At 37.1% G+C, this 27,772-nt stretch overlaps 1 protein-coding gene across 5 annotated transcripts; it reads left to right on the forward strand.

The window, feature by feature from the left end:
• Positions 1–70: 70 nt before the first annotated feature.
• On the forward strand, positions 71–25,975 carry pacsin1b (protein kinase C and casein kinase substrate in neurons 1b). 5 transcript variants are annotated; one of them, XM_043242719.1, is made up of 10 exons: positions 71–210; positions 18,447–18,561; positions 19,555–19,711; positions 19,880–20,115; positions 20,997–21,152; positions 22,391–22,566; positions 23,295–23,415; positions 23,500–23,630; positions 23,718–23,908; positions 24,593–25,975. In XM_043242719.1, exons 2-10 carry the CDS (start codon positions 18,502–18,504, stop codon positions 24,700–24,702), a joined length of 1,338 nt encoding a protein of 445 aa, XP_043098654.1. In that variant the 5' UTR covers positions 71–210; positions 18,447–18,501; the 3' UTR covers positions 24,703–25,975. The 5 variants fall into 5 exon arrangements, with proteins under 5 accessions (XP_043098654.1, XP_043098655.1, XP_043098652.1 ...); XM_043242720.1 differs by having other exon boundaries at positions 108–218; XM_043242717.1 differs by lacking the exon at positions 71–210 and adding an exon at positions 1,848–1,960.
• Positions 25,976–27,772: the final 1,797 nt, after the last annotated feature.

Genomic DNA, 27,772 nt, shown 5'->3' on the forward strand with positions numbered 1-27,772 from the left:
CTGTTGTGACATCAAATACAGTCAAAGCCACTTATTCAGAAGCCAGTTCTCTCTTTTCTTTCTGTCCCGGACAGAGTTGAATGCGAAATTACTTTTTTCCCCTGCGTGGCTGCTTGAGGAATATTTTTATATCTCACAATCACGCCTAGAGACGGAGAAAGCACCCACGTCCTTCATACATGAGAAGTGTCTTCATATCTGCATTGAACTGTAAGTGGGTATGTATGGACAACTGGTATTATGTTTTCCAAACCTGATTATAGAGTTACTGGCTCTTTTTAACCACTGAACGTAGGTCTATATAAAGAGAGAAATCAAGCGTACGGTTTTACGTGCTGTTTGGAAGCAAACCGTAACATTTAAGAGTCCTTTTAAAAGTTTCTTGAAGTTTGGGGCGCTGGCATGAGATCTGGGAACATTTTTGCTCAACTCAGCTTCTTCACTGGATGCGTTATCAAGAGGTGCGCTGGTTAATATTTCAGCGCTCGGCTCATTTCTCTGGCAGTTTGCGTTTGGCAGGGAACGGTGTTTTCCTGTTTCCCATCTGTGTTGTGAGGCGGTGATGTGTTTAGTGCCTGAGGTTTGTGGACTTATGGGAATGAACCTTACAGGAGCTTTGATTGTTGTTCCACCTGTGCCAACAAATTGAGAAGTTAACATTGCAACACCTCCATCTGCTTTTATACACAGACCACCTGTGCTGCACTGGCTTTGCGGGCAAACTCCTTTCAGGTAGTGTTACATTTAGGAGCAGGTTTGCAAGAAATGGTTGCTCTTATATTATTTATATATAACTTTACATTCAGTCATTTAGCAGATGCTTTCATCAAAGCGACTTACAAATCACAACAAAAGAGTGATAAAATGCAAGTGCATTTGTTAAAATAAATAAAAAGAAAACAATAACAATTAAAAACTAAATATTATTATAAAATAATAATTTAAAGGTATTTATTAGAATACAATTTATTTTTATATTTTCTGTTTTGATTTTTGTTTTAAATAAATATTTATTATTTTGTATTATTTAATTTATTTGACTGAAATAAAATGTGAGCTCGACAATATGGCTGAATAATGAGTTAATATATTTGTATATTTTATTATATTTCTTAAATGTAATTTTTTTTTATATTTAAGTTTTAGTTAAAATGTACGCTTGGCTATTATACATGGCAGGTTTAATGCAAAAATGTAAAGTAGCTAATTAATATTGCAGCGAATATTATGTAGAATAGACATGCATTCGTTTTGTTTGGGTTTTGTTGTTTTTGTTGTTGTTTTTACTGCAATATGCACACAATGAAACCCAAAATAAGCATCAGCAATCTTTTTGTGAACCCCATAGTACCACATACACATTTAAAAAAAAACATTTTATTGTATTATTTATTTATTGATTGATGTATTGTTAATAGATTGAATTAGGAGTTTAGCTGAGCATAGTCAAATGTAGTTATTGGGCGAAAATGTAAATTTTTTTTTGCGAATGATTCAAAATAGTCCACATATTCGTTGATTCAGTGCTTATTTCAGTAAATGTCATTAATATGTAACGTGGTCTCTTGGCTGACCATCCCCCATTTGATACACCCGCAGCACAACACTGGCCGTGTTCATCCGATACCTTTGTGTTTCACTGACGTTCAATTCGCGAACGAATCGTTCGTTCGAACCGATTCGTTCGAACACTTTGGCGATGCCCTTTTAAACCGCTTCACTGCGACTAACACTATATGGTACCAGGAAATATACGAGTATTTCGTAAATGTTCAACGACATGCATGCTCGATTCCACGAAGCGGTCCACTTCTGTGAACAGGCTCGGCGAATTTGATCCAGCTCGCTAAAGCGAACCGATTCCCTAAACCGAATCATTCGGCTCGCCGTTATTGTGTTTTACTAGAGCGGAGGATCGCGTGTGTCACAGAGAGGCTGGATTCCCGTCCGTCTGCGTTTGGTACGTCTTAAAGCATGCTTTTGTTCTCGTTCAGCTGCGGGAACGAGGTTGCGTGTCGATATAAGCGGAGGGACGTCTCGTCTTGCGTTATGTCGTTTATTCCTAAACGCTTGCGCAGTCGTTTAAGAACGCTGCGGTTCTTCGCGATGCCGAACAGTGAACGCTGTGTGCACCTGAATTAATATGCGTGTGTCGAGTGAAGTTGAATCGCATGAATAAATTAGACTATTGTGCATCATTATGTGCAAAACGCAGCAAAATGTGATGCATCTGAACAAAAATAAACTAATTAACTATTAATGCATTGCATGTTTTAGAGCCGTTTTACAGAAATGCTTGTTTTAATATTTATGCAATGCACTTACTTGATGTTCAGATAAGTTATATGCGCGTGCATTTGATACATGTCTTTTTGGACATGACAAGTTTGCAGAAAGTGGCGTGCTGCGGTGACGCTATCAATATGGCAATGTATTAATACTTAATTTTATTTATGCTTGTGCACTTTTTATAAGCCCACCGTGTGTTTTTGTGCCATATTTCAATGTGTGTGTTACTAAACCTCTCTGCGATATTGGAAAATGTGCTTCTTTAAAGTTTTGTTTTTAAAAAGGTTTGTGACAAAACAGTATCAAGCAGTATGGTTTTTAGGCGCTGAATGAGGAATCTGATTTAGGCCACTTATTATCCCAGCCCTCGATTCTGAGATCCACAATAGTTCATTTTAGCAAATGCAATCTCTGTTGTTCCCAAAGGAGACTTCACCGTCTTCTTGCAAAGGCCTCCTTTAATGAATCAGTAGCTGGTCTCCTGGCTGTAAAGAAGATGAATCCTTGCAACGGTGTGCATTTGATTAGCGAATGGTCGTCTCTGTCGTCGTTTAGTTTGGTCTTACGTCGCTGATCCCATCTGTCTCCACCGACAGTAAATACGCATGTGAGAGTGTCTCCGAAGCGAACCGCTGCTTCACAGACACCAGATGTCCTTTTGACTCCTTCTGACTCCTTCTGTTCAAGTCAAAGGTGAAAACCTCCCCTCGGAGGGTCCCGAACTGTCCAAGGTCCTGAATCGTCCCCAAGCGCCTGAACTCTTTAGCTCTGGGTCAGCTTGCGTTGGTTCTGCCGGGGGGAAAGCTTGCGATTTCTATGCGTGGTTTTTACACTTTAGTGCTTAGCATTGATCGTATGCACGTTTATTTTGTCATTTGCGTTAAAAGCATTGCTTGCAGCAAAATATGTGCGAGGCATCGAAACCAGAATTGTGAGAAACGACATTTTAGCTCTGAGAAAAATGTTCGAATTCGGTTCGGTTGTTTTTTACGGAATTAAAAAACACAATTCGGACATTTCCTTTCATATTTGCGCAGTTCTGAGGTTATATCTTGCGAAAACAACCGTTTTTTTCTCCCTAATCCTTTCACCTGATGAAGTCAAAGCCATAAAACATACAGTATTCCTTCGGCTTGATAGTGCTGGGTGACTCACTCACCTTGGTTATATTGTTGAAATCTCATTCTGCGTCTGTCCTTCAGCCCCTATGTAGCTTCAGATGGCAACTAAAACCAAGGAGAGCGTGTCCTTAGATGCTTTTAGCCTAACTCAAGGTACGATGCAAGCTCCTTACAGTCTGAACGCTTATCGGTGGGATAAAAATCTCAGTGCATCTTAAGAAAAGCTTCAGTTTAAAGCTAAAGTGTTATCATTGCGTATTGGCCAATGTATCACATACTTGTATACTCAGCGAGAAGCTCACATGATTTGTATTTTATCAGTCTGAGAAAGTTCACGGTCAAGCGCCTGTCACTGTGAAGGATGACCCAGAGGTCAGCAGGGCTGTGTCATTGCTCACTTTAGGATGATTGGGGTCAAAGGTCAGGCTCAAAGGTACAGATTTAATCACCTACTTTCGCCCTTTACACCCCGCGTGGGATTCCAACCTGTAACCTGGTTACGGTGCTAATTGCTATTACTCTGATTCGTCATTTGATTTTGCTCATTTTATTTGCATGATTGGTTCAGCAGTGTAATTCTAAAATTAAATCAATCCATTTAATACTTTATTTATAAAGCTGATTTATAGAAATAATATATTAATGTAAGCAATATAGAATATTAATTTAGTATTTTATTAATTCAATTTTATAACATAGCATTTTTTAATTTGTAAAATTAATTAATCATTTTATTTACAAAATACTTTTCTAGTATACTTACTGTTTTTTTAATAAAAAATAAAATTCTGTATTTTCTTCGATAATGTAAGCTGAATGAACACAATTAATTTTGCATTTTATTTATGAAGTTAATTCAGTCATTTAAACATATAATTCGATATTTTATTGGAAAAATTAATTTTGAAAATTAATTGTATTTTTAATTCAGTAGTTTCTTTTACACTTAATTGTTTTTGTTAACAAATAAACTTTCAAAATGTAATTTAGTATTTTTATTAATAAAATTAATTTTGAATAACATTTTTGATAAAAGTAATGTGGTAATTTAATTTAAAAGGTAATTTAATATTATAGTTATTTAGGATTTTATTAATAAAATTAATTCAGTAAAATAATCTGATATTTTTTATTACAATGAATTTAATTAATATTTTTTATTTTTAATTAATATTATTTTTATTTTATTGTTTATCTTGTACATATATATATATATATATATATATATATATATATATATATATATATATATGTGTGTATTTGCTGTTCCTTTGTTATTATTTACATGATTTAAAAAAAAATGTTGTTTCAGTATAGGCCTGTAGATTTTGATCATTTTGTCATCTTTTTTAGATGGTAAAGGAACATAATACTGTGGTAAAAAGAGAGATATATGATCAGAACTGCTGCAAAGAACCAGTGAAGAGAGCATTTTAGTAGTCCAGGCCCCTATGACGTCTTTTATAGGATAGATTACGCTGTTCTTTGAAGCCTCAGGGAATCCATGCAACAAGATCTCAGCTGCTGCAGCTATCCAGCGTTGTGTTACCTGCAGGCTGGCTTGCTTTTTGACAGATTCTCATGTGTGTCTGAGCCGGTGTGGATATCAGCCGTGCTGTGACCTTGCCTTACGCCACAAAAACACGTGCGAATCCACACAGACACGGCCCTGGCCGCGGCCAGATCCCTCATTGATCTCCCTCCCTCTCTCTGCAGTCTTGCCCAAGTCTCCGTCCGTCTGTCTGTGAGATGGACAGAGATAGAGAGAAACTAATTGAAGAGGTGGATGGTAGGACGTATCGATTGAGACTAAACACTTGAGAGAAGAAGACGCCGATGAGATGCCGAGGAGAGATGCGAGATTTATGCTTTGAACGCTGCCTGCTGCGATCCGATATAAATAATCCGTTTCTCGCTTTCTAAACGCCTCTGAAGGTGTTTACCTGTGCCTCACGAATGCTAAAAAGATGCGAGAGCGAGAACTAAGCGCGTCTTGCTAGATCTTTCCACAACCCCCGCCCATAAGAAAGAAAAACCATGAATGAGATCTCCGTCGTTCTTCTTTTTTGCTGACTGAGAAGCTCGAGAGTAATTCTTGCACATTAGTTCTTAAAGGAGTAGCACGTTACAAACAGATGTGGAGAAAGGTAGCGTTTTGCTCATCGGTGAATGGGTGCCGTCGCAACGAATCGGTTCGTCGACGATTCAGTTGTTTTTAACCATCGCTTCCGGACATGCATGATAACAAAAATCCCTCCCCCGTTGTCTCATGTAACATCAAACATCGGTTTTGGATATTAACAGACACTGAACGCTCTCTTAAAAAATAAAGGCTCTAATATCGGCTTCATTAAGAATCTTTAACATTCATGAAACCGTTCCAAGGTTCTTTATCAAGGAAAGGGTTTTTTAGATGAAAGCGGCTCATTGATAGGTCCCCAGGGAACCAAAACTAGTTGTTCAGTGGCTGTGAAAACCCCCCGTTTTGAATCGTCTATTATTAAGAGTGTTTTTTTTTTTTGTTGTTCAGAGCCTCAGTGGTGCTGTTTTTTCCGGGGTGTGACTATCATCAGCAGTTACACAACCCCTCCAACACATTACTAAGACACACACGATCGCTCTCTTGAGGATTCACTGAACGAGCGAATCGCTCTCGGACTCCTTTCCTACACAAAGCGTCACCTGTGATGTTCAAACACCCGAACACAGCTGTGGAGCTTTTTGTATTTCGCTAACACTAACATAGCACTTGAGATCCACTAATCGGGGGCGTTTATTATTGGCAGGAATCGCTGCTATTGAATGTTCACGGGAATCAATTCACGCTCACTGCTAATCGCCGGTCGAAAGTGAAGCTGAAATAAAAATGTATTCCAATAAACATTAGATGAAACGTAAACGCGAAACGTTATCTCAGCGAATAACTGAAACGAGTTGAAGTAGTAAAATAGCTAAAGCTAAAAGCTAAACAGGTGTTATAGAAAATAAGTGAACGAAAATGACTGAAGCTTACATGGAAAAAGTAGGCTTAAAACATAATATTTGAAATATGAATAAATACTCCAAAATCTGTGTTTTAAAACTCGCCTCCGCCAAAGGCAGGAACGAACGTGGTCATTATCTAATGCAATTGTTTTGCATAAATTATATCACTTTTATGGGTGCTGTGGGAACGTAAATCCTGCCTTTAGGTTAAATAAGCCAACCAGCTAATTGATCGTGCATATGCATTAAATGGACCTAACAGTTGAGCCAAAAATTGAGCTAAAAGGCAAAAATTGTTGTCGCATTATATTAAAAATTATTGTCTTTTTTATTATTATTATTATTTACATCATTTGCAGTAGTTACATCATTTGCTCACCGGTGGGTCTTCTGCAGTGAATGGGTGCCGTCACATCGAGTCCAAACAGCTGATAAAAAACATTGCAGTAATCCACAGCGCTCCAGTCCAGCAATCAACATCTTGTTAAGTGAAAAGATGGAAACGAATCATTGATGCTTTTACTTTTAAACCATCACTACTCATCAAAATGCAAGTCCGTAATCTACAACCAGTGAAAAAAAAAATCTAAATTTCCTTTTGTGCGCATATTCGTTTTTAGGCTTGCAAATGGTGCTTAATCTGTGCAGATTTCTCTCCTGATTCAGAGGACGTTTTCACTGGAGGACGTGCATTTTAGCAGCAAAAACTAAGTTTGAAATATCTTCGTGATTGATTTGTTTCTTACAAACACACAGCTTTTGGCTTGGCATTGCTGGACTGGAGGGATGTGGTTTGCTATGTTTTTATCAGCTGTTTGGACTCTCATTCTGACGGCACCCATTCGCTGCATGGGATCCACTGATGCAATGCTACACTCACCAAAACTCATTTACATCTCGGTTGGCCTGAAATATCTGCAAATGTAAAATGTTTTGGTTAACTACTACTCGGTGGGACTGCGGTCAACATTGGTTGGCTCTCATGTTATTGAGTTTATGTGAGATGGTGTGTGTGTGTGTGTGTGTGTGTGTGTCAATGCAGTGTTGGTAATGGATGCTCTGTGCTGCCTCAGCCTCTGTATTTCACACTTGAATGCACAGAGCCGGAGCCATAAAATGTATGGGAGATATCTTTTTATTGTGTTCAGAGGCTCAAGAGAGAGGCGCGCGCTGGTCTATCTTAAGCAAAGAAACTTTGAAATAATGTAAAAAAAAAATGTCGGTAGCTGCTGACTGCTCGTTTTAGTAGTTATGCTTCATTTATGAGGCTTTCATTAATATCCGGTTTTGGAAGCGAGCTGCTCTTAGATTGGATTTCACGCTGAGGGACGAACCGAGAGAGAAAATACACAGCCTGAACATTAATATGGTTATTTAGGCACAGAATAGAAGAGCACTCTTTGAATTTCCCTTTGGGTCGTGGACAAAATTGGACTTCTGAAGGTGAAGAAAAGGCCGTTGTCAGCATGAACTGGGTTTGAACTCATGTGAAATTGGCAAGACATTAGCAGAGTGGATTTGCAAGGCTCATCTTTTGGAAATTAGCCAGTGCAATTAACCTGACTCGAGGCGCTGAGCTGGCTAAAGACGAAAAGACGAGCGAGATACCTATCAAACTCGGATTTCCATTAAAACCGCTGCGTCTTTTGTGTCATTATATGCGCTCTGAGGATCAGTAGAGTCACTGCAGAATAGAACAAAACACAATAACACCGTTCATATATGAGTAAAGCGTCTATTTTTAACATTTCAAATTAGCTTTTAGAGCATAAAATGTCACAATTTTGTTAAAACAGGTTTTGCACATTGTGCAGCACAATATAAACACAATATATGCATATTCTGACTTCTACTGACTTTATTTACAAAAATACTGACTGTATTTATAAAAGTATAAGGAAGCGTATACAATTTCATTGTGTTTTAAATGGTAAAAACAATCTTACTGACAAAAAGCTAAAATATAGGCAAAAAAAATATAGGCAAAAAAAGTACTTGGGGTGAATGTAATTCGTCTTGTAATGTGTCATAAATATTTAGATTTTTGTTGAAAATATGCCTGACAAGATTGTCACACTGAATGACATTTATTAGGAATTATTTTTGGCTCAAAAAACAATTAATTGTAATTAATTTAAAGAGAAAATTGAATTAATTGAATTAATTGCGAATTGCATTTGGCTGTGAAAATTAAAAAAAAGAAAAAGTATTATTTAGGCATTACAAATAGTATTAGTAATATAGTAATATTTTGATTCAACATAAAATGAACTACACATAAATGTTTTGGTTCCAATGGCCTAAGATAAACTATGGAACATAAAAGAAGATAATTTGAGAAACGTTTTTCTCATGAATGCAGTGGAAGTCACTGGTAACCGAATCAGCTTTGTTGCCAGCCGTTTTCAAAAAATGTTCCAAACAAAAAGAAAGTCATTCGAGTTTGAGTATTTTTGGGTGAACTATCCCTTTAAAATCTTTCCCACCTTGCAGAAAGCAAAAAAATAATAATAATAATAATTCTTGCGCCTGTTCCAGATGAGCCCCAGAGTCAAGCATCATTTATTTCTGCACGGGACGGCTTACAAGACAAATTTGAATACTCAAAGTTATAGGTTTGTTCGAATCATTGTCAGTATGAGCAATAGCCTGGCTTATTGCAAGCTCTACTAACATGAGCCGTTCGGTTCTAGTCTCAGCACTGAGCATCTCAGCTATTGATATCTGCTGGCCTCGGTCTGGTCTGATCAATGCTATTGACCGGTTCCTGTGGTGGGCGAGATCCAGTCACTGTGTGCCGAACAGCTTTTAGTTGCCAATTAGCATCATTTTGTTCCCTTTTTTGACCGCAGTATTGAACAACACCCTATCCATCAGTATTAGTCCCTGTGCTTTGAAAAAATATTTATTTTGTCGTTTAGAAATGTTTCTGTCACCTGGGCATCAATACCCACGTCTGCTTCCCAGTTCACTTACTAGTACGCACCGGACCGTGTGCACTAAAAAGGCGCGTGTTTTTACAATATAAAAAGCCTTTTTGCTGTTTTGTTTTAGACTGTGTCTGTCTTTTTAAGACTCGGTGTGTGGTAATGTTGACCTGTCTTTGCTCTGGCTAATCATTGATCGTCTGCCATCTTGCTGGGTGGGGTTGTCAAAGTTCACTTTAATGCACGAGTGTATGTCAGAGTTTCTGATGTTTCTAAATGAATACTTATATATTGTGTGTGTGTGTGTGTGTATGTGTGTGTATCTGTAATAGAGAGTGGGTAAAGCTTTAGACACACCCATAAGTCCAACACCGGTCTGTGTCAGGAGTATCCAGTTTCACTCGCAGGTCCTGGAACATCTTTCTCTTTTAGGCTGGATTTCCCAGGTGAGGCATTGTCTCAATAAATATTTTAAGTCTAAATTAAATACTGAACGTCTGTCTTGAGTAAATTATAGCATGTGTAAGGGTGAATGTCAAGAAAGCTGCCAAGAACATGTCCAGGTTAGATTTCACACCAAAATCAAAAGAAATTTTGATAAAAATGTAAAATGTATTATTGATTATAAAGAAGAATATATATATATATATATATATATATATATATATATATATATATATATATATATATATATATATATATATATATATATATATATATATATATATATATATATATATATATATATATATATATATATATATATATATATATATATATATATATATATATATATATATATTATATTCTTGTACACTGTTAAAACAAAGATTATTGAAGTGGATTTACATTTTTTCTATTTCATTTATTTTAATGTGTTACTAATAAATTGTAAAAAGAATTACAAATAAATAGCAATTTTAAAGTTAAAGAATAATTTAAAAATGAGCATATGTTTGCATTCATTTATTGACATAATGATTTATTTAATGATTTATTTATTTATTAATTTTTTTCGGTGGCTTTGATTTCTGCTTCCAGTCGGTTTTTGCATTCCAGTATTTTTTTATGTAACAGAGCAGCTTTATTAATGGAATCCACTGGGAATCAATATCGATAATGATCTTTAAAAATTTAAATGACAACGTGAGAACAACACGCACTTAATCATTGCTGTTGAAACACTTTTTTGCGGCGAAATGTAATTTATTGGAATGCTGGTCAAGAAGCTGAAAATTTGTGAGCTATAATGAACGACGATGACTTCGGATGACGTCAGTTATGCGAATATTTCTGCAAGTGTCACGTTAATAAAGTGGCGTCTTGCATTATGATTGAGTGTGTCGTGTGCGGGCTTTCACATCGCCGTGAAGTACTTCTGTCAGTATCACAGACGTGCTTGAGGATGTGCTGAAGTTTCCCTCCAGCTCAGGAAATTACGTCTTCTCTTATTTCGGTACCTTCACCTTTCAGGGCCGCTCCAATCAACTCCATGCAGAGCCGAGAGGCTGAAATTGTGTTGACTTGTGCAGGGCGGCGTGTCAGCGATGCCTCGGTGTGTTTGGACATCCGGCCTGTTTTTGTTGGCTGTCTGGAGAGCTTTTGGGAGAGAGGTGTTTAGTTTCGGTCCGGGGTGCCACTTGAATATGCTTTATTTATAGCAGCAGAAAGCAAAGAGTAGCTGGCCATTGCTGAGGAGAATAAGGGATAGAGCATTTTTTGAACAGCCTTGGCTGACGGATATAAAACAAAAAAACATTTATAGTATAGAAGTATTTATAAAAGTAACATGACAGAAAAAGTATAAAATATATTAATTTTAAATATAGTAATTTTATGGATTTTTTATGGATAAAACCTACAACATGTAGGCTTCGAAGCAATTTTCTTCGAAGAAAAAAGGTTGTTATTACTGAATTTAAATGCATTAGGTTTCAGGTTTGTCCTTTGGGGTTCCATCTGCACTTTTAATAGTATAATTTAAGTATTTGTAATAATTATAAAAAAAAAAAGGGAAAATTCTAAAAAGTATTAAGTCTAAAATGGCAAAAAATAAAGCATGTCACAAGAAAGAAACTTACTGTTTACAAATAATCGCAAAGAAATGCATTTCGACGGTGTCTATGTGCATTTATATTCAAAATATTTGATTAGATGTGAACAGTAAGATGCAAAATAAAGGGATTTTTAATGAGGGTCTCATATTGTTAACACGGTTAATAATAAAAAATACATAAATAAATAATGACCACCTGCAGGTACTGACACAAATACAAAAAGTCCAGATATTTTCTCAATTGATGTGATGTGAACTATTTAAGAATGATCTAAAAACACACACCCACACACACACACACACACACACACACATATATATATATATATATATATATATATGTATATGTGTTTAAAGTAGTTTTACTATATAGATGGCGACTCTGTTGGACGTCTAAAATATTGTGTCGGTTGCCCAAATGTACAGCTGTTTATCAGAAGAGCTATATGAGAACCTGAAGAGGTTGTGTGAGGAAATCGGCATCATGAGCCGTGACATCAGATCTGGAGCCACATCACACACGCATGATGAAGCATTTCAGCCGGGCCGAGAGCAAATACAGCCCACATGGCTCACGTTCTAGCGCTTTGACGTGTGCGGGTACGCAGGGACCCTGGAAGCGTTTGTCGCTGTGATCCGCTAACTGAAGACCATGAATTATTCATCGGTCCCGGGCTCAGAAGAACAGCTGATCATAATCCCGCCGCTCTCGCGTTTTCAGAAATGGCAAACGTGCGCTGAAGACAAAAATGCTGTCGGATTTGCTGGCAGTTTTCACGCTAGGGAATTTCGCGCATAATTGCGAAGAAGAGCAGCGTTTTGACAGAACGTGCAATTTATACATTTATAAATATTCTTTTTACAGTCAAAATGCTCCCAGACTTTATTGGCGGCTGAGGGCGTGATCAAATTAGATCAAGGAGGCCAGAGGCTAGCTCTTGTATGTTCGCGGCGTTCAGGCCGTGCTTGTCTTTATTGATCAGCGGGTCTCAGGAGTGCTGCAGCGGAGGACTGCAGAGGTGCAGTTACTGCAGATGCACAGGTTATTACAGGTCAGACCCTCGGTATTCACCGAACACCTTCATGCAGCTATCCCTTCGAATCGATGTAGAAACCTAAGAGTCTTTGTGGACCGTAAAGGTAACCAAAAATCCGGTAATGCATAAAAGTAAAATTATTATTATTTTGTCTCGCTGTATTATTTTAATATTTGTTATGGCAGAATCATTAGGTTATATCGGATCAGACGGAAGTAGTTTCTGTGTGTGTGTGTGTGTGTGTGTGTGTTTGTGTGTGTGTGTGTGTGTGTGTGTGTGTGTGTGTGTAGGCTTGACTTCTGCTGCTCATGCTGTTCCTCCTGCTGACTGATCAATAAGAGTCAGTTCTCCTCCTCATCCGTCTCTCATTACGTCTTTCTTCACTCCATCCTCATGTGAGGTCGGCGGTTTCGAGACATGCTGCAGAGTTTACTCGCGGTATACTCGGCGTTGGTGTTTAACATTTTAACCAAGGGGTAATGTGACGTGTTTGAGGGCTGTCGACATGCACGCATGACCCTCAGACACCTTCAGACTTTGAACAGCGGTCGAGCGGCTTCAGATAAGTTATCTGAACACAGCATTCCTTTGAGCATCTGTGATGATGTCAGACTCCATTCATCACTGTTTTGACCTGTTGATCACACTTTTATTCACTTTTATTAGTGCTGAACCGGGTCTTTTAGTGTGTGTGTGTGTGTGTGTGTGTATATATATATATATTAGGGATATATAGGATCTTGAAGTGTGTGAGTGTGTGTGTGTGTGAGTGTGTGTGTGTGTGTATATAATATGGCACATGAATGCTTTACATTGATCAAAAGTGACTTTTATCACGTTAAGAAATATTTTAATATAATATGTTTCTAATAAATGCTGTTTATTTTGAACTTTCTGGTCATTAAGGAATCCAGACAAATGTATCATGGTTTCCAAAAGAATATAAAAGAATATAAAGCAGCTTAATAATATGCAATTTCATTTTCTTTTCTTTTTTTTATCATTTTTGAGCAGCAAATCAGCATCAGAATGATTTCTGAAGGATTATGTGACACCGAAGACTGGAGTAATGATGCTGAAAATTCAGCTGGATTTTAAAACGTATTCAGTTGTTATAAATAGCTAAAACATGTTAACATGCTACTGTGTTTTTATGACACAGAAATGCCTGCAAATATATATGACATTTCACATGTGTAAGTGACACATAACTGTAAAACGTGATTTTCATCATATCATGAGATGAGATTTTTATGTTTTATCATATTATTCCTGTATTAAATGCCATACAAATATAACTATGAATGAAATCCATTGCACCACTTGTCTTCAAAAAACAAACCTAAACGCTGGACTCTAATCCAATGTAAAATATATTAAAGCTACGATTTTATATCATTTCTGTGAGATTTGAGACTTTTCTAGTTAGTCTGATCTGATCTTTAAAAATGGCTTTAATATAACCCTAGTAATTAATAATTTAATATTATATATATATATTATATATATATATGATATGTTATATGATATCAAAGAGTTAAAGTAATACTACAAATCTACAAGACATCTGTTAAAAATAGCAGCAAACAATGTCTTCAGTGTTGTTTTTGTCGAAAAACAAATAGAAGCCTTAAAGCTGCATTCACCCCCTTTCCTTCACCCCAACCCCCACCTCACTCTGTCAGAATAATTCAAGTCAAATGTGATTAGTCTCTCTCTCTCTCTCTCTCTCTCTCTCTCTCTCTCTCTCACACACACACACACACACACACTGCTGCACTTGTGAACACTCACTTTTTTCACCAAGAAGCGTTTTTAACCACCCAACATTAAAGACACAGTGAGTCTGACTGCGTCTGCAGTTACCCTAAAGCCTAACCAAACGCCTAACCCGGGAACAAAGAGGCGTAACTGAACAAAAGTGTGGAGCGGAGCGGCGGTCGGGTTGTTTTTTGGCGGTGGAGGGTCCCACGTGCTCGGGATCTGAAGGCAGCCTGCGCCCTGGCTGAACGCGGGGGATCGGTGAGCCTTTTGTTGCTTTTCCCTCTTTTGTCGTGGCTGGAGCGTTCGTTCTTCATCAGTATGGAGGAGATGATGCATGTGCTGGAGGAGAGCTTTGTTTGGGGGAAGCGTGGGGTTTTGTTTTCCGCTGCCTGACTCGTATTTACATTCACGCATTTGGCAGGCGCTTTCATGCTGCTTGCATCGCGCTCAAGGTGTAAATTTCATTATGTTGAGTCGGGTTTATCAGAGATGCTTTAACGCAGGCTCATGCAAGTGACTGCCGTTTCGGTTTTTGTGTGTATTTTAGTGCATTCATACATGCGGCGACCTTTGATCTGTCGGCGTGCAGATTGTATTTGAACGCTCGTGCGTTATTTAGTACCGTCTCATATCATTCGAAATTGGATAAAGATAGTTTTAAATGCCAAGATTGGGTTATGTGACTTATCCGAAGATAGAAAGTGATTAAAGTTTCTGATCTTAAACGGCGTGGCATGATTTGTGCGTTTGTGCTGCAGTTGCTATGATGCAAGTCAATCAACAGTTTAGGATGCCCCACCACTTTTACGGTTCTTTTGTCTCATGTGCCAAATAGAGTCATGTGCAATGATTAAAAACACTGCCGCCACGTCGCTTTGAATGGATTAACTGAACATGCTGGGCAAACTGAGGCCAATTGTTTTTAAGCAACTTGCGCAATAATAACCCTGTAAAGGTTTTTGAAGCTTTAGACAAGATGTGTTTGTTTATATTACATATTTAAATGTATGTTGCACATGTGTTTTTTTTTTTCAACTGAGCAAAACCATGCAATTTAGAGTAGATACTGATATTTAGGAGAAATTTTGGTTGTAAGTCAATGGCTTCTTTACAGCAGTATAGTAGATAACATATAATGCAATGCGATACATGCATATAATACTGCATGCAATGCAATACAATACATGATGGTGATGAGAGATTAACAAATAGTTAGAAAACATGATTTTTCTGTTTGAAATAAAAAAGGATTTAGGAATGGTTAAGCAAGCACTTCACTGTTAGGTTTCATTGGTTAACGTTACTTACTTAGCATTAGTTGACATGAAGTAGCAATGACAAATTAGCATTTTAATTTTGATTCCATCATTTACTAATATATTATTAAAATCTATTCATGAAATAACAATGAACAGCCGTATTTCTATGAACTAATGTTTACAAAGATTAATAAATACTGTAACGGCGTACTGCTCGATGTTAGCTAACGTTTTACATGTAGTTAACGAGTTTTACCATCACTGCTAACATATTTTGTACGTTTGTCCTACATACTGCATATCCAATATTCAATTTCTTTGTTAATTTTTCTGCATCTGTGCCCCGTGTCATTGTCTTTGTCTCTCTAAACTGTGCAATCGACACAATTATTATTCAGCCCTCCTTCCGGGTGTCTTAATAAATAACCGGAGGCCCTTAAATCAGAACGTCTCATCTCGTCAGGTCTGAAAAATGGCATGACATCATCATGGCTAGCCTGTAATTTTATTATCATTGCAAACGCTCAGAAGTCACTTGAGTCATCTGTCAATGTCGTTTTCGTTTGTTTTCCTCGTACGAGCCATGTGCGGCATTCCTACGTTTTTCTTCCAAGGTTATATTCGATGTCTTAAGATTTTATTGTGCGTTCAGGTCATGTTTGTATGATACCGTGACGTTTGTCTCTTCCCTCTGGGTTCTCTTTCGTTTCCTTTTAAGTCCATCACTTTGACGAGCCGGTTGTCAATCACTGATTGAGAGTTAAACTATCGTGACGCAATCAACCCTCAAACTGAAGCTGAGTGTTTGTTTTCCGGGCAAGATATAAAGTGACAATGGGATTTAATCATTTGTGTAGTAAACAGAATATCACAAGAATGTACAAAATCGCACAGATCTCCACATTTGTCCAATTAGCATGTTGTTTAAGGTTTTGAACAGACAAAAATTGAATTTTAATTACATTTCCTTCGAAAGATTCAATTAGGTGTTGTCTGGGTTTAGATGAACACAAAACAATATAACTTACAAGCCATGAGTTTTATAGGAAAACGCGGCGACATGCTTTGACAAGCGTCTCTGTTTTGATGGACAGATTATCATGAACGTCCGCTCCCGGAAATATTGGTAGTGGAGGAACTGTATTGGTTTAAAATAACCTTGCAGATCCATCCGAGAGCGTTTAGTTTCCACATGATTGCTAAAAGATAACTCCAGGGCTGTTTTGGGCTCCGCTTTGTTTTCTTTTTGTCAATGATTTAGCAAAAGGCATGCAACCAAATGAAATTTTTAACATAGAAGAGGATTGGTAAACGGCACCGGGTCGCGTAATTATGGACATTTGTGCACGTTTGTAAACTACTAAATCCATGCCTAACACAAAATCTTCACTTTTCGCTTTTTGGACTAAAAATGTACTCACTCTCAAGTCATTCAAGATGTAGATATATTTATTTGTTTATAGGGCACTTGTTCACCAGTGGTTTCTGTGCAGTGAATGGGTGCCGTCAAAATGAGAGTTCAAACAGTTGACATCTTGTCAAGTAAAAAGCTGCATGTTTGAAGAAGCTAATCCCAACATTTCCAAGACCTTTTTAGCTTTAACTTCATAGTTAAAGTCCAGTGCTGAATTTTTTTAGGATTTGTACTGAAAGGCTTATCACATATTTCCCCCTCATTGTCCCTTTATTCAGAATGCAAGAAACAGAACCATTGCATTTTAACATCTATACAAACATGCTACTTAAGCAGCTTTTGATGCAAATTAGATTTGTATTATTTCACAATTTGAAGCGAAACATAATGATTTATTGATAGTTTTCACGTGAGATATTAAAAAATGAAATTCGGTAAACACCTTACTGAAGATAAGAACACTTTATCGCACCGCGCCAAGTTTTAAATTAAGCGCTTTCCCATAGAAACCCCTTATAAGGAAAACACGGAAGCGGATTGCGTTCATATGATTCAAATGTTGCCGCGGGATCTTAAAATAGATTTCAAATGGCCAAAACTTACACTTTATTCATTTATTGATCTAAACAGTTGCAAACCGATGGAAAACTGCCAGGCTTTTTCTGCGGTTCTGCACAGTCGCGACTGAAAACTAAAAATAGCGTTGTGAAATCACGACGCGTGAAACACGAATGAAACCGTGTCACTCCCCGCCAGCAGGTGGCGCCCACGGGACGGTTGCGTTTCCTTGGTTACCGCTGTAAACAAAGCGGCGCTGCTCTTTTAAAAAGGCCGCTGCATTAATATGCAATATGGAGGTAAGATGAAAAGAAAACACCATCTAAACGTTTATGACCACTCAGAGATGCATTAATGTCAACCCCCACTCTTAGTTCAACATTTTCGTCTGTTAACAGACGTTTAGAGTTGGTTAAAGGGTGTGTTTTATCAATAGCTCTAAACGTTCTCCAATTATTATTCAGAACTTGTATGCAGTTACCGTCGATTCGCCACTTGTGCTTTTAATTTATGTAGTGTTTTGTTTTGTTTTTAATTCATACCGTGTCTGTAATTCAAACTGGTTTACCGTTTAAACCAGTATATTGCCCAGCTGTTCAAAATACTAGTTCATGATTCATAAAAACCCGCCAGTGTCTGTTTTTAGAGCCAACTTTTTCACTGCAGCAAGCAATATTGTGGATTTTGGATTTAATGTATATTTAGCCGTAAGCAACAGTTATAAATTTGACTTCTTATTGATGGATTTGTTTCATACCAATTTATAGCTTAACAAGATTTTAACTTGATGGACTGGATGGTTATTGTGAAGATTTTTTTAGCAGATTGGACTCATTCTGATGGCACCCATTCACTGCAGAGCATCTTTTAGAGTACTGTGTGGTCCAACTTGACATTTTAATGATTTAAATGTATTTAAAGCATCATTTTCATGTTAGGTTGGTATAGAGGGCATACACTTTACTTTGTTGTTGTGTTCTGCACAGTAGTGCTCGTCTTCTCATCACTCTTCTCATTTTTGTTTTTTTTTCTGCAGTACATGGTGAATTTGATTCGTTAGCTTCAGTCCTGCTCTGCCAAATCATCACAACATGTCGGGTGCCTACGATGAATCCGCCATGTCCGAAGAGACCACGGACAGTTTCTGGGAGGTCAGGCTCAAAATCGTACCGCATGTCGTTTGTGAATATTATTAATCGCACATATAGCTCAAATGTCTGATTTGTCCAGGCTACCATGGCTGTGAAGCACTGGAAGTTGATTAGATGCCAAACATGCTGTTAGCGACTGTCACGATCATATTGACTTATCGATTTTTAGGAATGTGAAAGTGTGTCATTCAGCCATAGGGAACCAAACTTTACATCGATCAGCATGGTATTAACATTGTATTAGAAGTAAAAGTGTGTCGTTGTTGTTGATCTACCTGCCATAAATTATCAAGCAGACTCTAGTAGGATCCCATTCACTTTTTGTCTACAGAGAAATCTGTTTTAACAGATAATATATAAACCTTTCAAGCCAGACCAAGACCGAACATGTAAATGTCATTTTAACTCCACATAGAAATGCTGATCAGATATAATTTCTGGTTGTACCCATAATCCTAAGAGAGATCTTCCAAAATAACATATATACATATATGCTTATTACATATATAGTAAATATACATTTATTCTTTAATTAAAATAATGTAAAAATAATAATTATACATAAAATGTATATACTATTTAGTTAGTTATTTTTTTATTATTTATAATTTTTTATAATTTACATGTTTTATCAGTTAAGTAGATATGGCTATGTCTATACTGTTATACTATTGCTGTAGTATATAGTATGCATATGGCACACACTATGCAGTTTTATATTATAATTTCTATGTAATTTTTACATTTTTTATCATTATCATATTAAATAGTATTATGCAATACACAATAAAAGAGGAGCACAATATTAATACTGTATATATAGTTATATCGTTTTAGATTAGATGACGCTTGTTTGTTGTGTGTTTTTCTTTTAATCCTTATAGAACCAAGGACACTGAAGAAGTAGACCGTCTCTAGATCGTTTAGCTCTAATGCTTTACCGCTGCCCTGTCCGTGACTCCACCTGTTTCAGATTGCATCTGTGTTTCTCAGGTTGGGAATTACAAGCGTACGGTAAAACGAATCGAAGACGGCCATCGACTCTGCAATGACATGATGAGTTGCATCCAGGAGCGTGCCAAGATCGAGAAGGCCTATGCCCAGCAGCTCACCGACTGGTCCAAGAGGTGGAGGCAGCTGGTGGAGAGAGGTGCTGAATGATTGATGACGCGGCCGCGGAGAACCGCGTTTGTGCAGAAACCCTTGAGCAGATTTAAAGTGACAATCTTGAAAGCAAATGTTTTGTTGCTTTTTAAGCTGAATAAACTTCTCTTTCTCACTCCATCAATTTTAACGCGCTGTTTATTGCCGCTCGCAGGGCCGCAGTACGGGACTTTGGAGAGGGCCTGGGTCGCTCTGATGACAGAAGCAGAAAAGGTGAGCGACTTGCATCAGGAGGTGAAAAATAACCTGCTGAACGAGGACTTAGAGAAGGTGAAGAACTGGCAGAAGGAGGCCTACCACAAACAAATGATGGGCGGCTTCAAAGAAACCAAAGAGGCAGAAGAGGGTTTCAGGAAAGCCCAGAAACCTTGGGCCAAAAAACTCAAAGAGGTGAGGACACAGAGACTTTGAAATGTTTCAAAGAATCCTGGTTAATAAAAATGTATCATGATTTCTACAAAAATATTGAGCAGCCTTGCTGTTTTCAACATTGATGATAATCAGGAATTAGCATTTTTATATTATTCCTGAAGGATCGTTTGACTCTGGCTTTGAATTAATTACATTTTAAAACAGCAAACAGTTTGTTAAATTTGTAATAATATTTTACAATATTACTGTTTTATATATTTTTATAAATGCCGCGTTGGTTCGAAAGCCAATCCCAGACGTTTGAACATTATGCAATGCATTTATGATTTACAGTTTTTAGCAATTTTTCCAATCAAAAACATACATTTTCAAGAAAAGATTTTGCTAATAAATATAAGCTTCTCGTTTTTTGTGACATCCCAAATGCTGATGAATTAGAGACAATTTGGAATGGTGTATATATAATATTTCTGAATTAAACAGTGTGCTTATTTTGCATGTGTGAGTATATTTGTCTAAATGTGTAGTATACAACAGAGCACCTTGTGGGACAGTTATATCCCAGAATGCAATGTGCGTGACTTTACATTGCATTTTTAGAGCGGAATCGATATCAACTAGGTTTTAGATTTAAAAGTGCAAAATAAAACATGAATTAAACATGCAATGGAAGGAGGCACACTGCTATTTGAAATGTTTTGTGGTTAAGTAATGCGTTTTGCTTCACATACACAGCTAGCAGTGCTCTAGTATTCCACCGCACATATAGCCATAGACAAAAAATGACTTAATGCACCTTTAATGTTATGTCCTGTTATGTTATGTATTTTGGAAATCTCTACACACAATTGATTAAAATTGCTTATGCTTATCACGTTCATCTTGTCTTCAATCTGCAGTTGGAAACCGCAAAGAAAGCGTACCACATGGCCTGCAAAGAAGAGAAAATTGCATCCACGAGGGAGGCCAATAGCAAAGGAGAGGCGTCAGTCACATCAGATCAGCAAAAGAAACTCCAGGAGAAATTGGACAAATGCAAAAACGACGTTCAAAAGGTCAGGCAAGGAAAAATATGGCATGTTATGCGCAACATAACAATTTCAGAGTCAAACTAAATGTTATGTTTACGGTCATGCACGGAAAGTCTATGGAACAGCTGAGGCATTCCTTTAAACTGTGAACAAATTATTTTGTTTTGTATTTTAGCGATCTCCATTAAATGCTGGCCTGGTTTCTTTCAATATGCAGTTTATGTGAATTCATGTTGCTATTTAAGTGACATTTCTTTCACCCGTCTGTTAAGAAAATAATAACATATAATATATATATATATATATATATATATATATATATATATATATATATATATATATATATATATTTTTTTTTTTTTTTTTCAATTTCAACACAATAGAAGCAACAGAAGGCAGCGAATGGAAATATCCTCAAGCAATTTAATCCGCTATTCATTACACCAGCAGGTCCGACTCCCCGGAGATTCCTTTCATATTACTTCTCTGCCTTTGGAACACTTAATGGGAAACAACACAGGGACGTTCAATAAATGGCCCTCTAACGCACTGTACAGCCAATTCATTAGCCTTTAACCTAACCCGGCATCCATTAGAAGCACTTAACCCAGAGGAATCAGCTGAGACACCATACAAGACAAGCTGGACATTTGACGGCTCTAGTTATCTATAAAACCAACCCATATGATGCTATTAGTCAATTGAGATCATGTTTGGTAATGTTCAGATAAAGTATTGCTGGTTAGATATTATCTAAAAGCAAATTTACTCGGGTTTCACCCAAAAATCGAAAGTTGTCTTACAAAATGAAATATTTAAGAAATTTAAATTGATCTTTAATGATATTTCGTCATTATTTTTAAATGACAGTCAATCACATTTCCCTCACAAATGTTCATTATATTTGTCATAATTTTCATGACTCTTGATCACATTCCTCTAACAAATATTAATTATTTCAGTGCGTCTAAAAATCGCCTTATTTCTTGTTTGACATATTCACCTAAATTTACGGTGAAATGGATTATATCAAATTTATTTATTTATTTATTTATTTTGCAGTTCACTTATAATATTGCGTTTTTGTGCGCCAACCTTGACAATATTTAGTCTTCTCTGGCCCGTGAACTGTCTTCGAATTGAAGTTTTAGAACTTTATGCAAATACTCTCTGTTATGATTGGATCACCGCATTTGCATAAATGAGTTATGGCGTATGCGGCAAGTCAGAGGATTTAGGATGCTATTTGTTTTGCGTTTCAGGCCAAAGAGAAATACGAGAAGAGCCTTGATGAGCTCAGCAAGTGCACGCCGCAGTACATGGAGAACATGGAGGTGGTGTTCGAGCAGTGCCAGCAGTTCGAGGAGAAGAGGCTGAACTTCCTCCGGGAAGTGCTTCTGGATATCAAACGCCATCTTAACCTCACCGAGAGCCAAAGGTCACAAATCCGATCTCCTAAACCTTGTCTTTCTGTGAACATAATACCTTTATAAGCATACTTGATTTCTGTTTTTCCATGAAGTCATCTCTATGCTAGTGTCCTGTTGAGAACGTTTTTTTTTTTAGCAGATTCAAAAGTTTGGGGCCAGTAATTCTTTTAAAAATGAACATTTTTTGTTAGCAACGATGCTTTCAATCGATAAGTGACAGTAAAGGTATTATTTATAATGTTACAAAATATTTATGAAATGTATTATGAAGTCATAAATATTACTCGAGCATCAAATCAGTATATTAGAATGATTTCTGGAGGATCGTGTGACACCGAAGACTGGAGTAATGATGCTGAAAATTCAACTAAAGTACAGTATATTTAAATAGAAAACACTTCTATTACATTTTAATAATACTTTACAGTTTATACTGTCATTTCTGATCAATTAAATACAGCCCTGAAAAGAGCAAACTTTCAAAGGCATAAAAGCTAAACATTTTACAGACACACATTACATATTATATAGACTTTTATCATCTTTACGTAATATTTGATTTAGAATTTACAGTCTTTGTCTAAATATTTGTGCTGGGACATATGCAAAAATCACTAATTATAATTTTAATAGCCTTTTGATGCCCTGCCCCAACTTCCTACTGGAATAGTAAATACATGAATACATAAGAAAATGGTTTCTTAATGATCTCTGTAATTTAATTCAATCTCTACAGCTATGCTGCAGTCTACAGGGAACTAGAGCGAAGCATCGCCTCAGCCAGCGCTCAAGAAGACCTCAAGTGGTTCAGCAACGTCCACGGGCCAGGCATGCACATGAACTGGCCACAGTTTGAGGTGAAGTCAGTGTGTGGGAACTGCGAGGATGTGCAGCAACACATATATGAATAATACTCATAATCCATCCTTTCTCTGGATCAGGAGTTCAACCCAGAGCTGAGCCACTCCATCAATAAGAAAGAGAAGGTGAAGAGGAACCATGATGGAGTCACGCTGACTCAAGTCACGCACGGTGTGGATCAGGGCACGCCGCAGACGGCAAACCGGGGAAGGTACTGATGCTTTTGTGCTGCTCAGGCTCTTTGTTTTCATCTGTAAGGAGCTGCTGTGAGCTTCTCTCGTCCGCTTGTTCTCCTCAGCGTGAGCAGTTATGAGAAGAACCAGCAGTATTCTGCCGAATGGTCCGATGACGAGCAGCCGCCTGCAGCTCAGTCGGCCGGCGAAACGAACGGCGGAGGAAACCCGTTCGAAGAGGAGAGTAAAGGGGTGCGAGTGAGAGCGCTGTATGACTACGAGGGCCAAGAACAAGACGAGCTCACATTCAAAGCAGGTGAGAAACACAAAACAAGAGTCATACTACCCTTCAGAACTGTTATGTTTTTGGAAGTCTGCATTTATGTGATTAGATATGCCATAAAAAACAGTAAAATGATTAAATATTATTACATATAAAAGTAATATATATATATATATATATATATATATATATATATATATATATATATATATATATATATATATATTATATATAAATATATTTATATATATATATATATATATATATATATATATATATATATATATATATATATATATACACTATATAATCTATAATATATATAAGTGAGTTGTGTTATTAATTAACCTAAGGGCTAATGTTTGATGCTTGAAATCTAGATTTAAGTCTAGAAGCATTCATAAACATGCCTAGTTTCAGTTTTTTATGCCTTTTGAGGTCATCTGTTTTCAGCTGATTTTTAAAAAAAAAATTATTTAGCAAGGATGCGTTCAAACTGATTAAACGTGGCAGCAGGAACATTTCTAATGTTAAAATAGGCTAAATTTTGAATTAAACAAAACTTTATATTCATCAAATAACCCTTACAATAATGGATCAAAAGACAAGAGCCGTGAAACTGTCGCATTTACTTCAAAATCATAGTTTCAGTCTTAAAAATGCACATCTTTTCATTTCATCTGCTCGTATTAACTTTAGGTCCATTTGTTTTCTCAGGAGAAGAGCTGACCAAACTGGAGGATGAGGACGAGCAGGGCTGGTGCAAAGGCCGGTTGGACAGCGGTCAGCTAGGCTTGTACCCAGCTAACTACGTCGAGCCCGTTTAGTTGCCTTGTGCGGTGAAGAAGGCCTTAAAGACTTTACCCCCGCACTGCTCGAATGCGAGATTTCAAAGAAACTACAATTTCCTTGCCTGATTGACTTGCTGAGAAGCTTTACGCAGCGTTCCCTTAATACCGTAACGAAAAAAACCTACAGTATCCAAAACACATATCTAGCCCAGCGAGAGCAGGGAGAGGTCCTGTGCGTATGTGTAGCCATGTTCAGTATGAGTTATTGTGCTGCTGACATGTGTTTGCGTATGGTCTCCTGTAACAATATTAATGTGATGACGTCCACGAAGCCTAGCATAGCGAGAACAAGCTATGCAATGTGTATACTAGACTTTTATTTTGAAGTGTTCAACCTAGTGGCCCTTTCTCGTGCAGCAACATGAAACGGTATTTTCAATCTACTTCGCTTGCATAATTTGACATATTTATGGATATTGAATGAGAAAAATGCTGAGCGGGACTTGATTTTATGCTAATCGGATGTGAAAAGGGCGTTGTTTGCTAGATTGGATCCACGTGGTTCAGGGGAGGGGCTTGAAACTTAAAGGGCTTGATCACATAATGAGGAGCATTTTTATTTTTTTAGCATATTTGTCTCGATGAATTGTGCACAAGAAGACCAGAAACGTGTGTAAATAAGGTCAGATTTGCTTTAATGCGTCAATTTTTTTCCAAGTGTACATAATGCCTCAAAACACATTAAATTCGAATATCCTTTTTTTTCTTTTTAAACCTATTTTAGGAAATGTAAAAGCCTGCGAACAAATTGTAAGCTTTCATTTAAAGTGCTGAACTTTGGAAAAGTGTCTAGAATTTTTTTTATATCCTTATCCTAATGGGCCGCTGGTGGATTTATTGATACAAATTCATAAATTTTGAGTCGGGATGTTAGTTATGATTTCACGACCATTGAACTGTGGTTCATGATGGTATCTGGGCACATGCTATTGAGAAGTGTGTTCAAATGCTTTTTCTTCTGCCTTTTGCCTGTTTATGAGACTAGGAATGTCTTTTAACATGCGATCTATAACTGATTCAGTAGCGCAGCAATGTTAATAACAGTCTATGGTGATTTCATTCGTCATGTTTTTAACACTGTAGCCTTGTTTTCAGCCTGAGAGCTTCGCTCAGTCTCAGCTATTATGAATTGTGGACGGAGGAGGTGATGTGTATATACTGTATGTTTAGACTGGACTGATGTGCTTCACTCTTCATGTCAGTGTAGTAACTGTTCCATTCAAGTTCACAATAAAAAAAAACTCATGAATCTGAGACCAATGCAAATGAGTGGGGAAAAAAAGCTTTGGGTCACCACTAGAGGTCAGGATTGCAGAAGTCCTTTACTAGTTTGAATATGGCTTTAGAGTAATTTATACTCATTTAGAGTAAATCGGTCATATTTGACCTCAAAATTGACATTTTTAATGAAGAAAAGTAAGCTTTATAGATTTTATTAATTCCTATTTTTTAATAAAAACATTTTAATTATTCATAAAATACTATATATGTATATGTGTATATATACAGACGTGGACAAAATTGTTGGTACCTTTGGTCAATGAAAGAAAAACTCACAATGGTCACAGAAATAACTTTAATCTGACAAAAGTAATAATAAATAAAATTCTATAAATGTTAACCAATGAAAGTCAGACATTGTTTTTCAACCATGCTTCAACAGAATTATTAAAAAAATAAACTCATGAAACAGACCTGGACAAAAATGATGGTACCCTAACTTAATATTTTGTTGCGCAACCTTTTGAGGCAATCACTGCAATCAAACGCTTCCTGTAACTGTCAATGAGACTTCTGCACCTCTCAGCAGGTATTTTGGCCCACTCCTCATGAGCAAACTGCTCCAGTTTCAGCTCCTTCCAAAGATGCTCAATAGGATTGAGGTCAGGGCTCATAGAAGGCCACTTTACAATAGTCCAATTTTTCCTCTTAGCCATTCTTGGGTGTTTTTAGCGTGTGTGTTTTGGGTCATTGTCCTGTTGCAAGACCCATGACCTGCGACTGAGACCAAGCTTTCTGACACTGGCTAGTACATTTCTCTCTAGAATTCCTTGATAGTCTTGAGATTTCATTGTACCCTGCACAGATTCAAGACACCCTGTGCCAGACGCAGCAAAGCAGCCCCAGAACATAACAGAGCCTCCTCCATGTTTCACAGTAGGGACAGTGTTCTTTTCTTGATATGCTTCATTTTTTTCGTCTGTGAACATACAGCTGATGTGCCTTGGCAAAAACTTCGATTTTTGTTTCATCTGTCCACAGGACATTCTCCCCAGAAGCTTTGTGGCTTGTCAACATGTAGTTTGGCATATTCCAGTCTTGCTTTTTTATGATTCGTTTTCAACAATGGTGTCCTCCTTGGTCGTCTCCCATGTAGTCCACTTTGGCTCAAACAACGACGGATGGTGCGATCTTACACTGATGTTCCTTGAGCATGAAGTTCACCTTGAATCTCTTTAGAAGTCTTTCTAGGCTCTTTGTTACCATTCGGATTATCCGTCTCTTAGATTTGTCATCAATGTGCCACGTCCAGGAGGTTGGCTACAGTCCCATGGATCTTAAACTTCTGAATAATATGTGCAACTGTAGTCACAGGAACATCTAGTTGCTTGGAGATGGTCTTATAGCCTTTACCTTTAACATGCTTGTCTATAATTTTCTTTCTGATCTCTTGAGACAACTCTTTCCTTTGCTTCCTCTGGTCCATGTCGAGTGTGGTACACACCATATCACCAAACAACACAGTGATTACCTGGAGCCATATATATAGGCCCAATGGCTGATTACAAGGTTGTAGACACCTGTGATGCTAATTAGTGGACACACCTTGAATTAACATGTCCCTTTGGTCACATCATTTTCAGTGTTTTCTAGGGTACCATCATTTTTGTCCATGCCTGTTTCGTGAGTTTATTTTTTTAAATAATTCTGTTGAAGCATGGTTGAAAAACAATGTCTGACTTTCATTGGTTAACATTTATAGAATTTTTATTTATTATTACTTTTGTCAGATAACAGTTATTTCTGTGACCATTGTGACTTTTTC

The sequence above is a fragment of the Puntigrus tetrazona genome, chromosome 6 (assembly GCF_018831695.1).
Source record: "Puntigrus tetrazona isolate hp1 chromosome 6, ASM1883169v1, whole genome shotgun sequence".
NCBI classification, from domain to species: domain Eukaryota; kingdom Metazoa; phylum Chordata; class Actinopteri; order Cypriniformes; family Cyprinidae; genus Puntigrus; species Puntigrus tetrazona.

Coding starts and splice junctions, on each gene's coding strand:
- pacsin1b (XM_043242719.1), top strand. CDS start 18,502: ATGTCGGGTGCCTACGATGAATCCGCCATGTCCGAAGAGACCACGGAC. Junction 18,562..19,554: donor CCACGGACAGTTTCTGGGAG/GTCAGGCTCAAA, acceptor TGTGTTTCTCAG/GTTGGGAATTACAAGCGTAC. Junction 23,631..23,717: donor CAGACGGCAAACCGGGGAAG/GTACTGATGCTT, acceptor TGTTCTCCTCAG/CGTGAGCAGTTATGAGAAGA.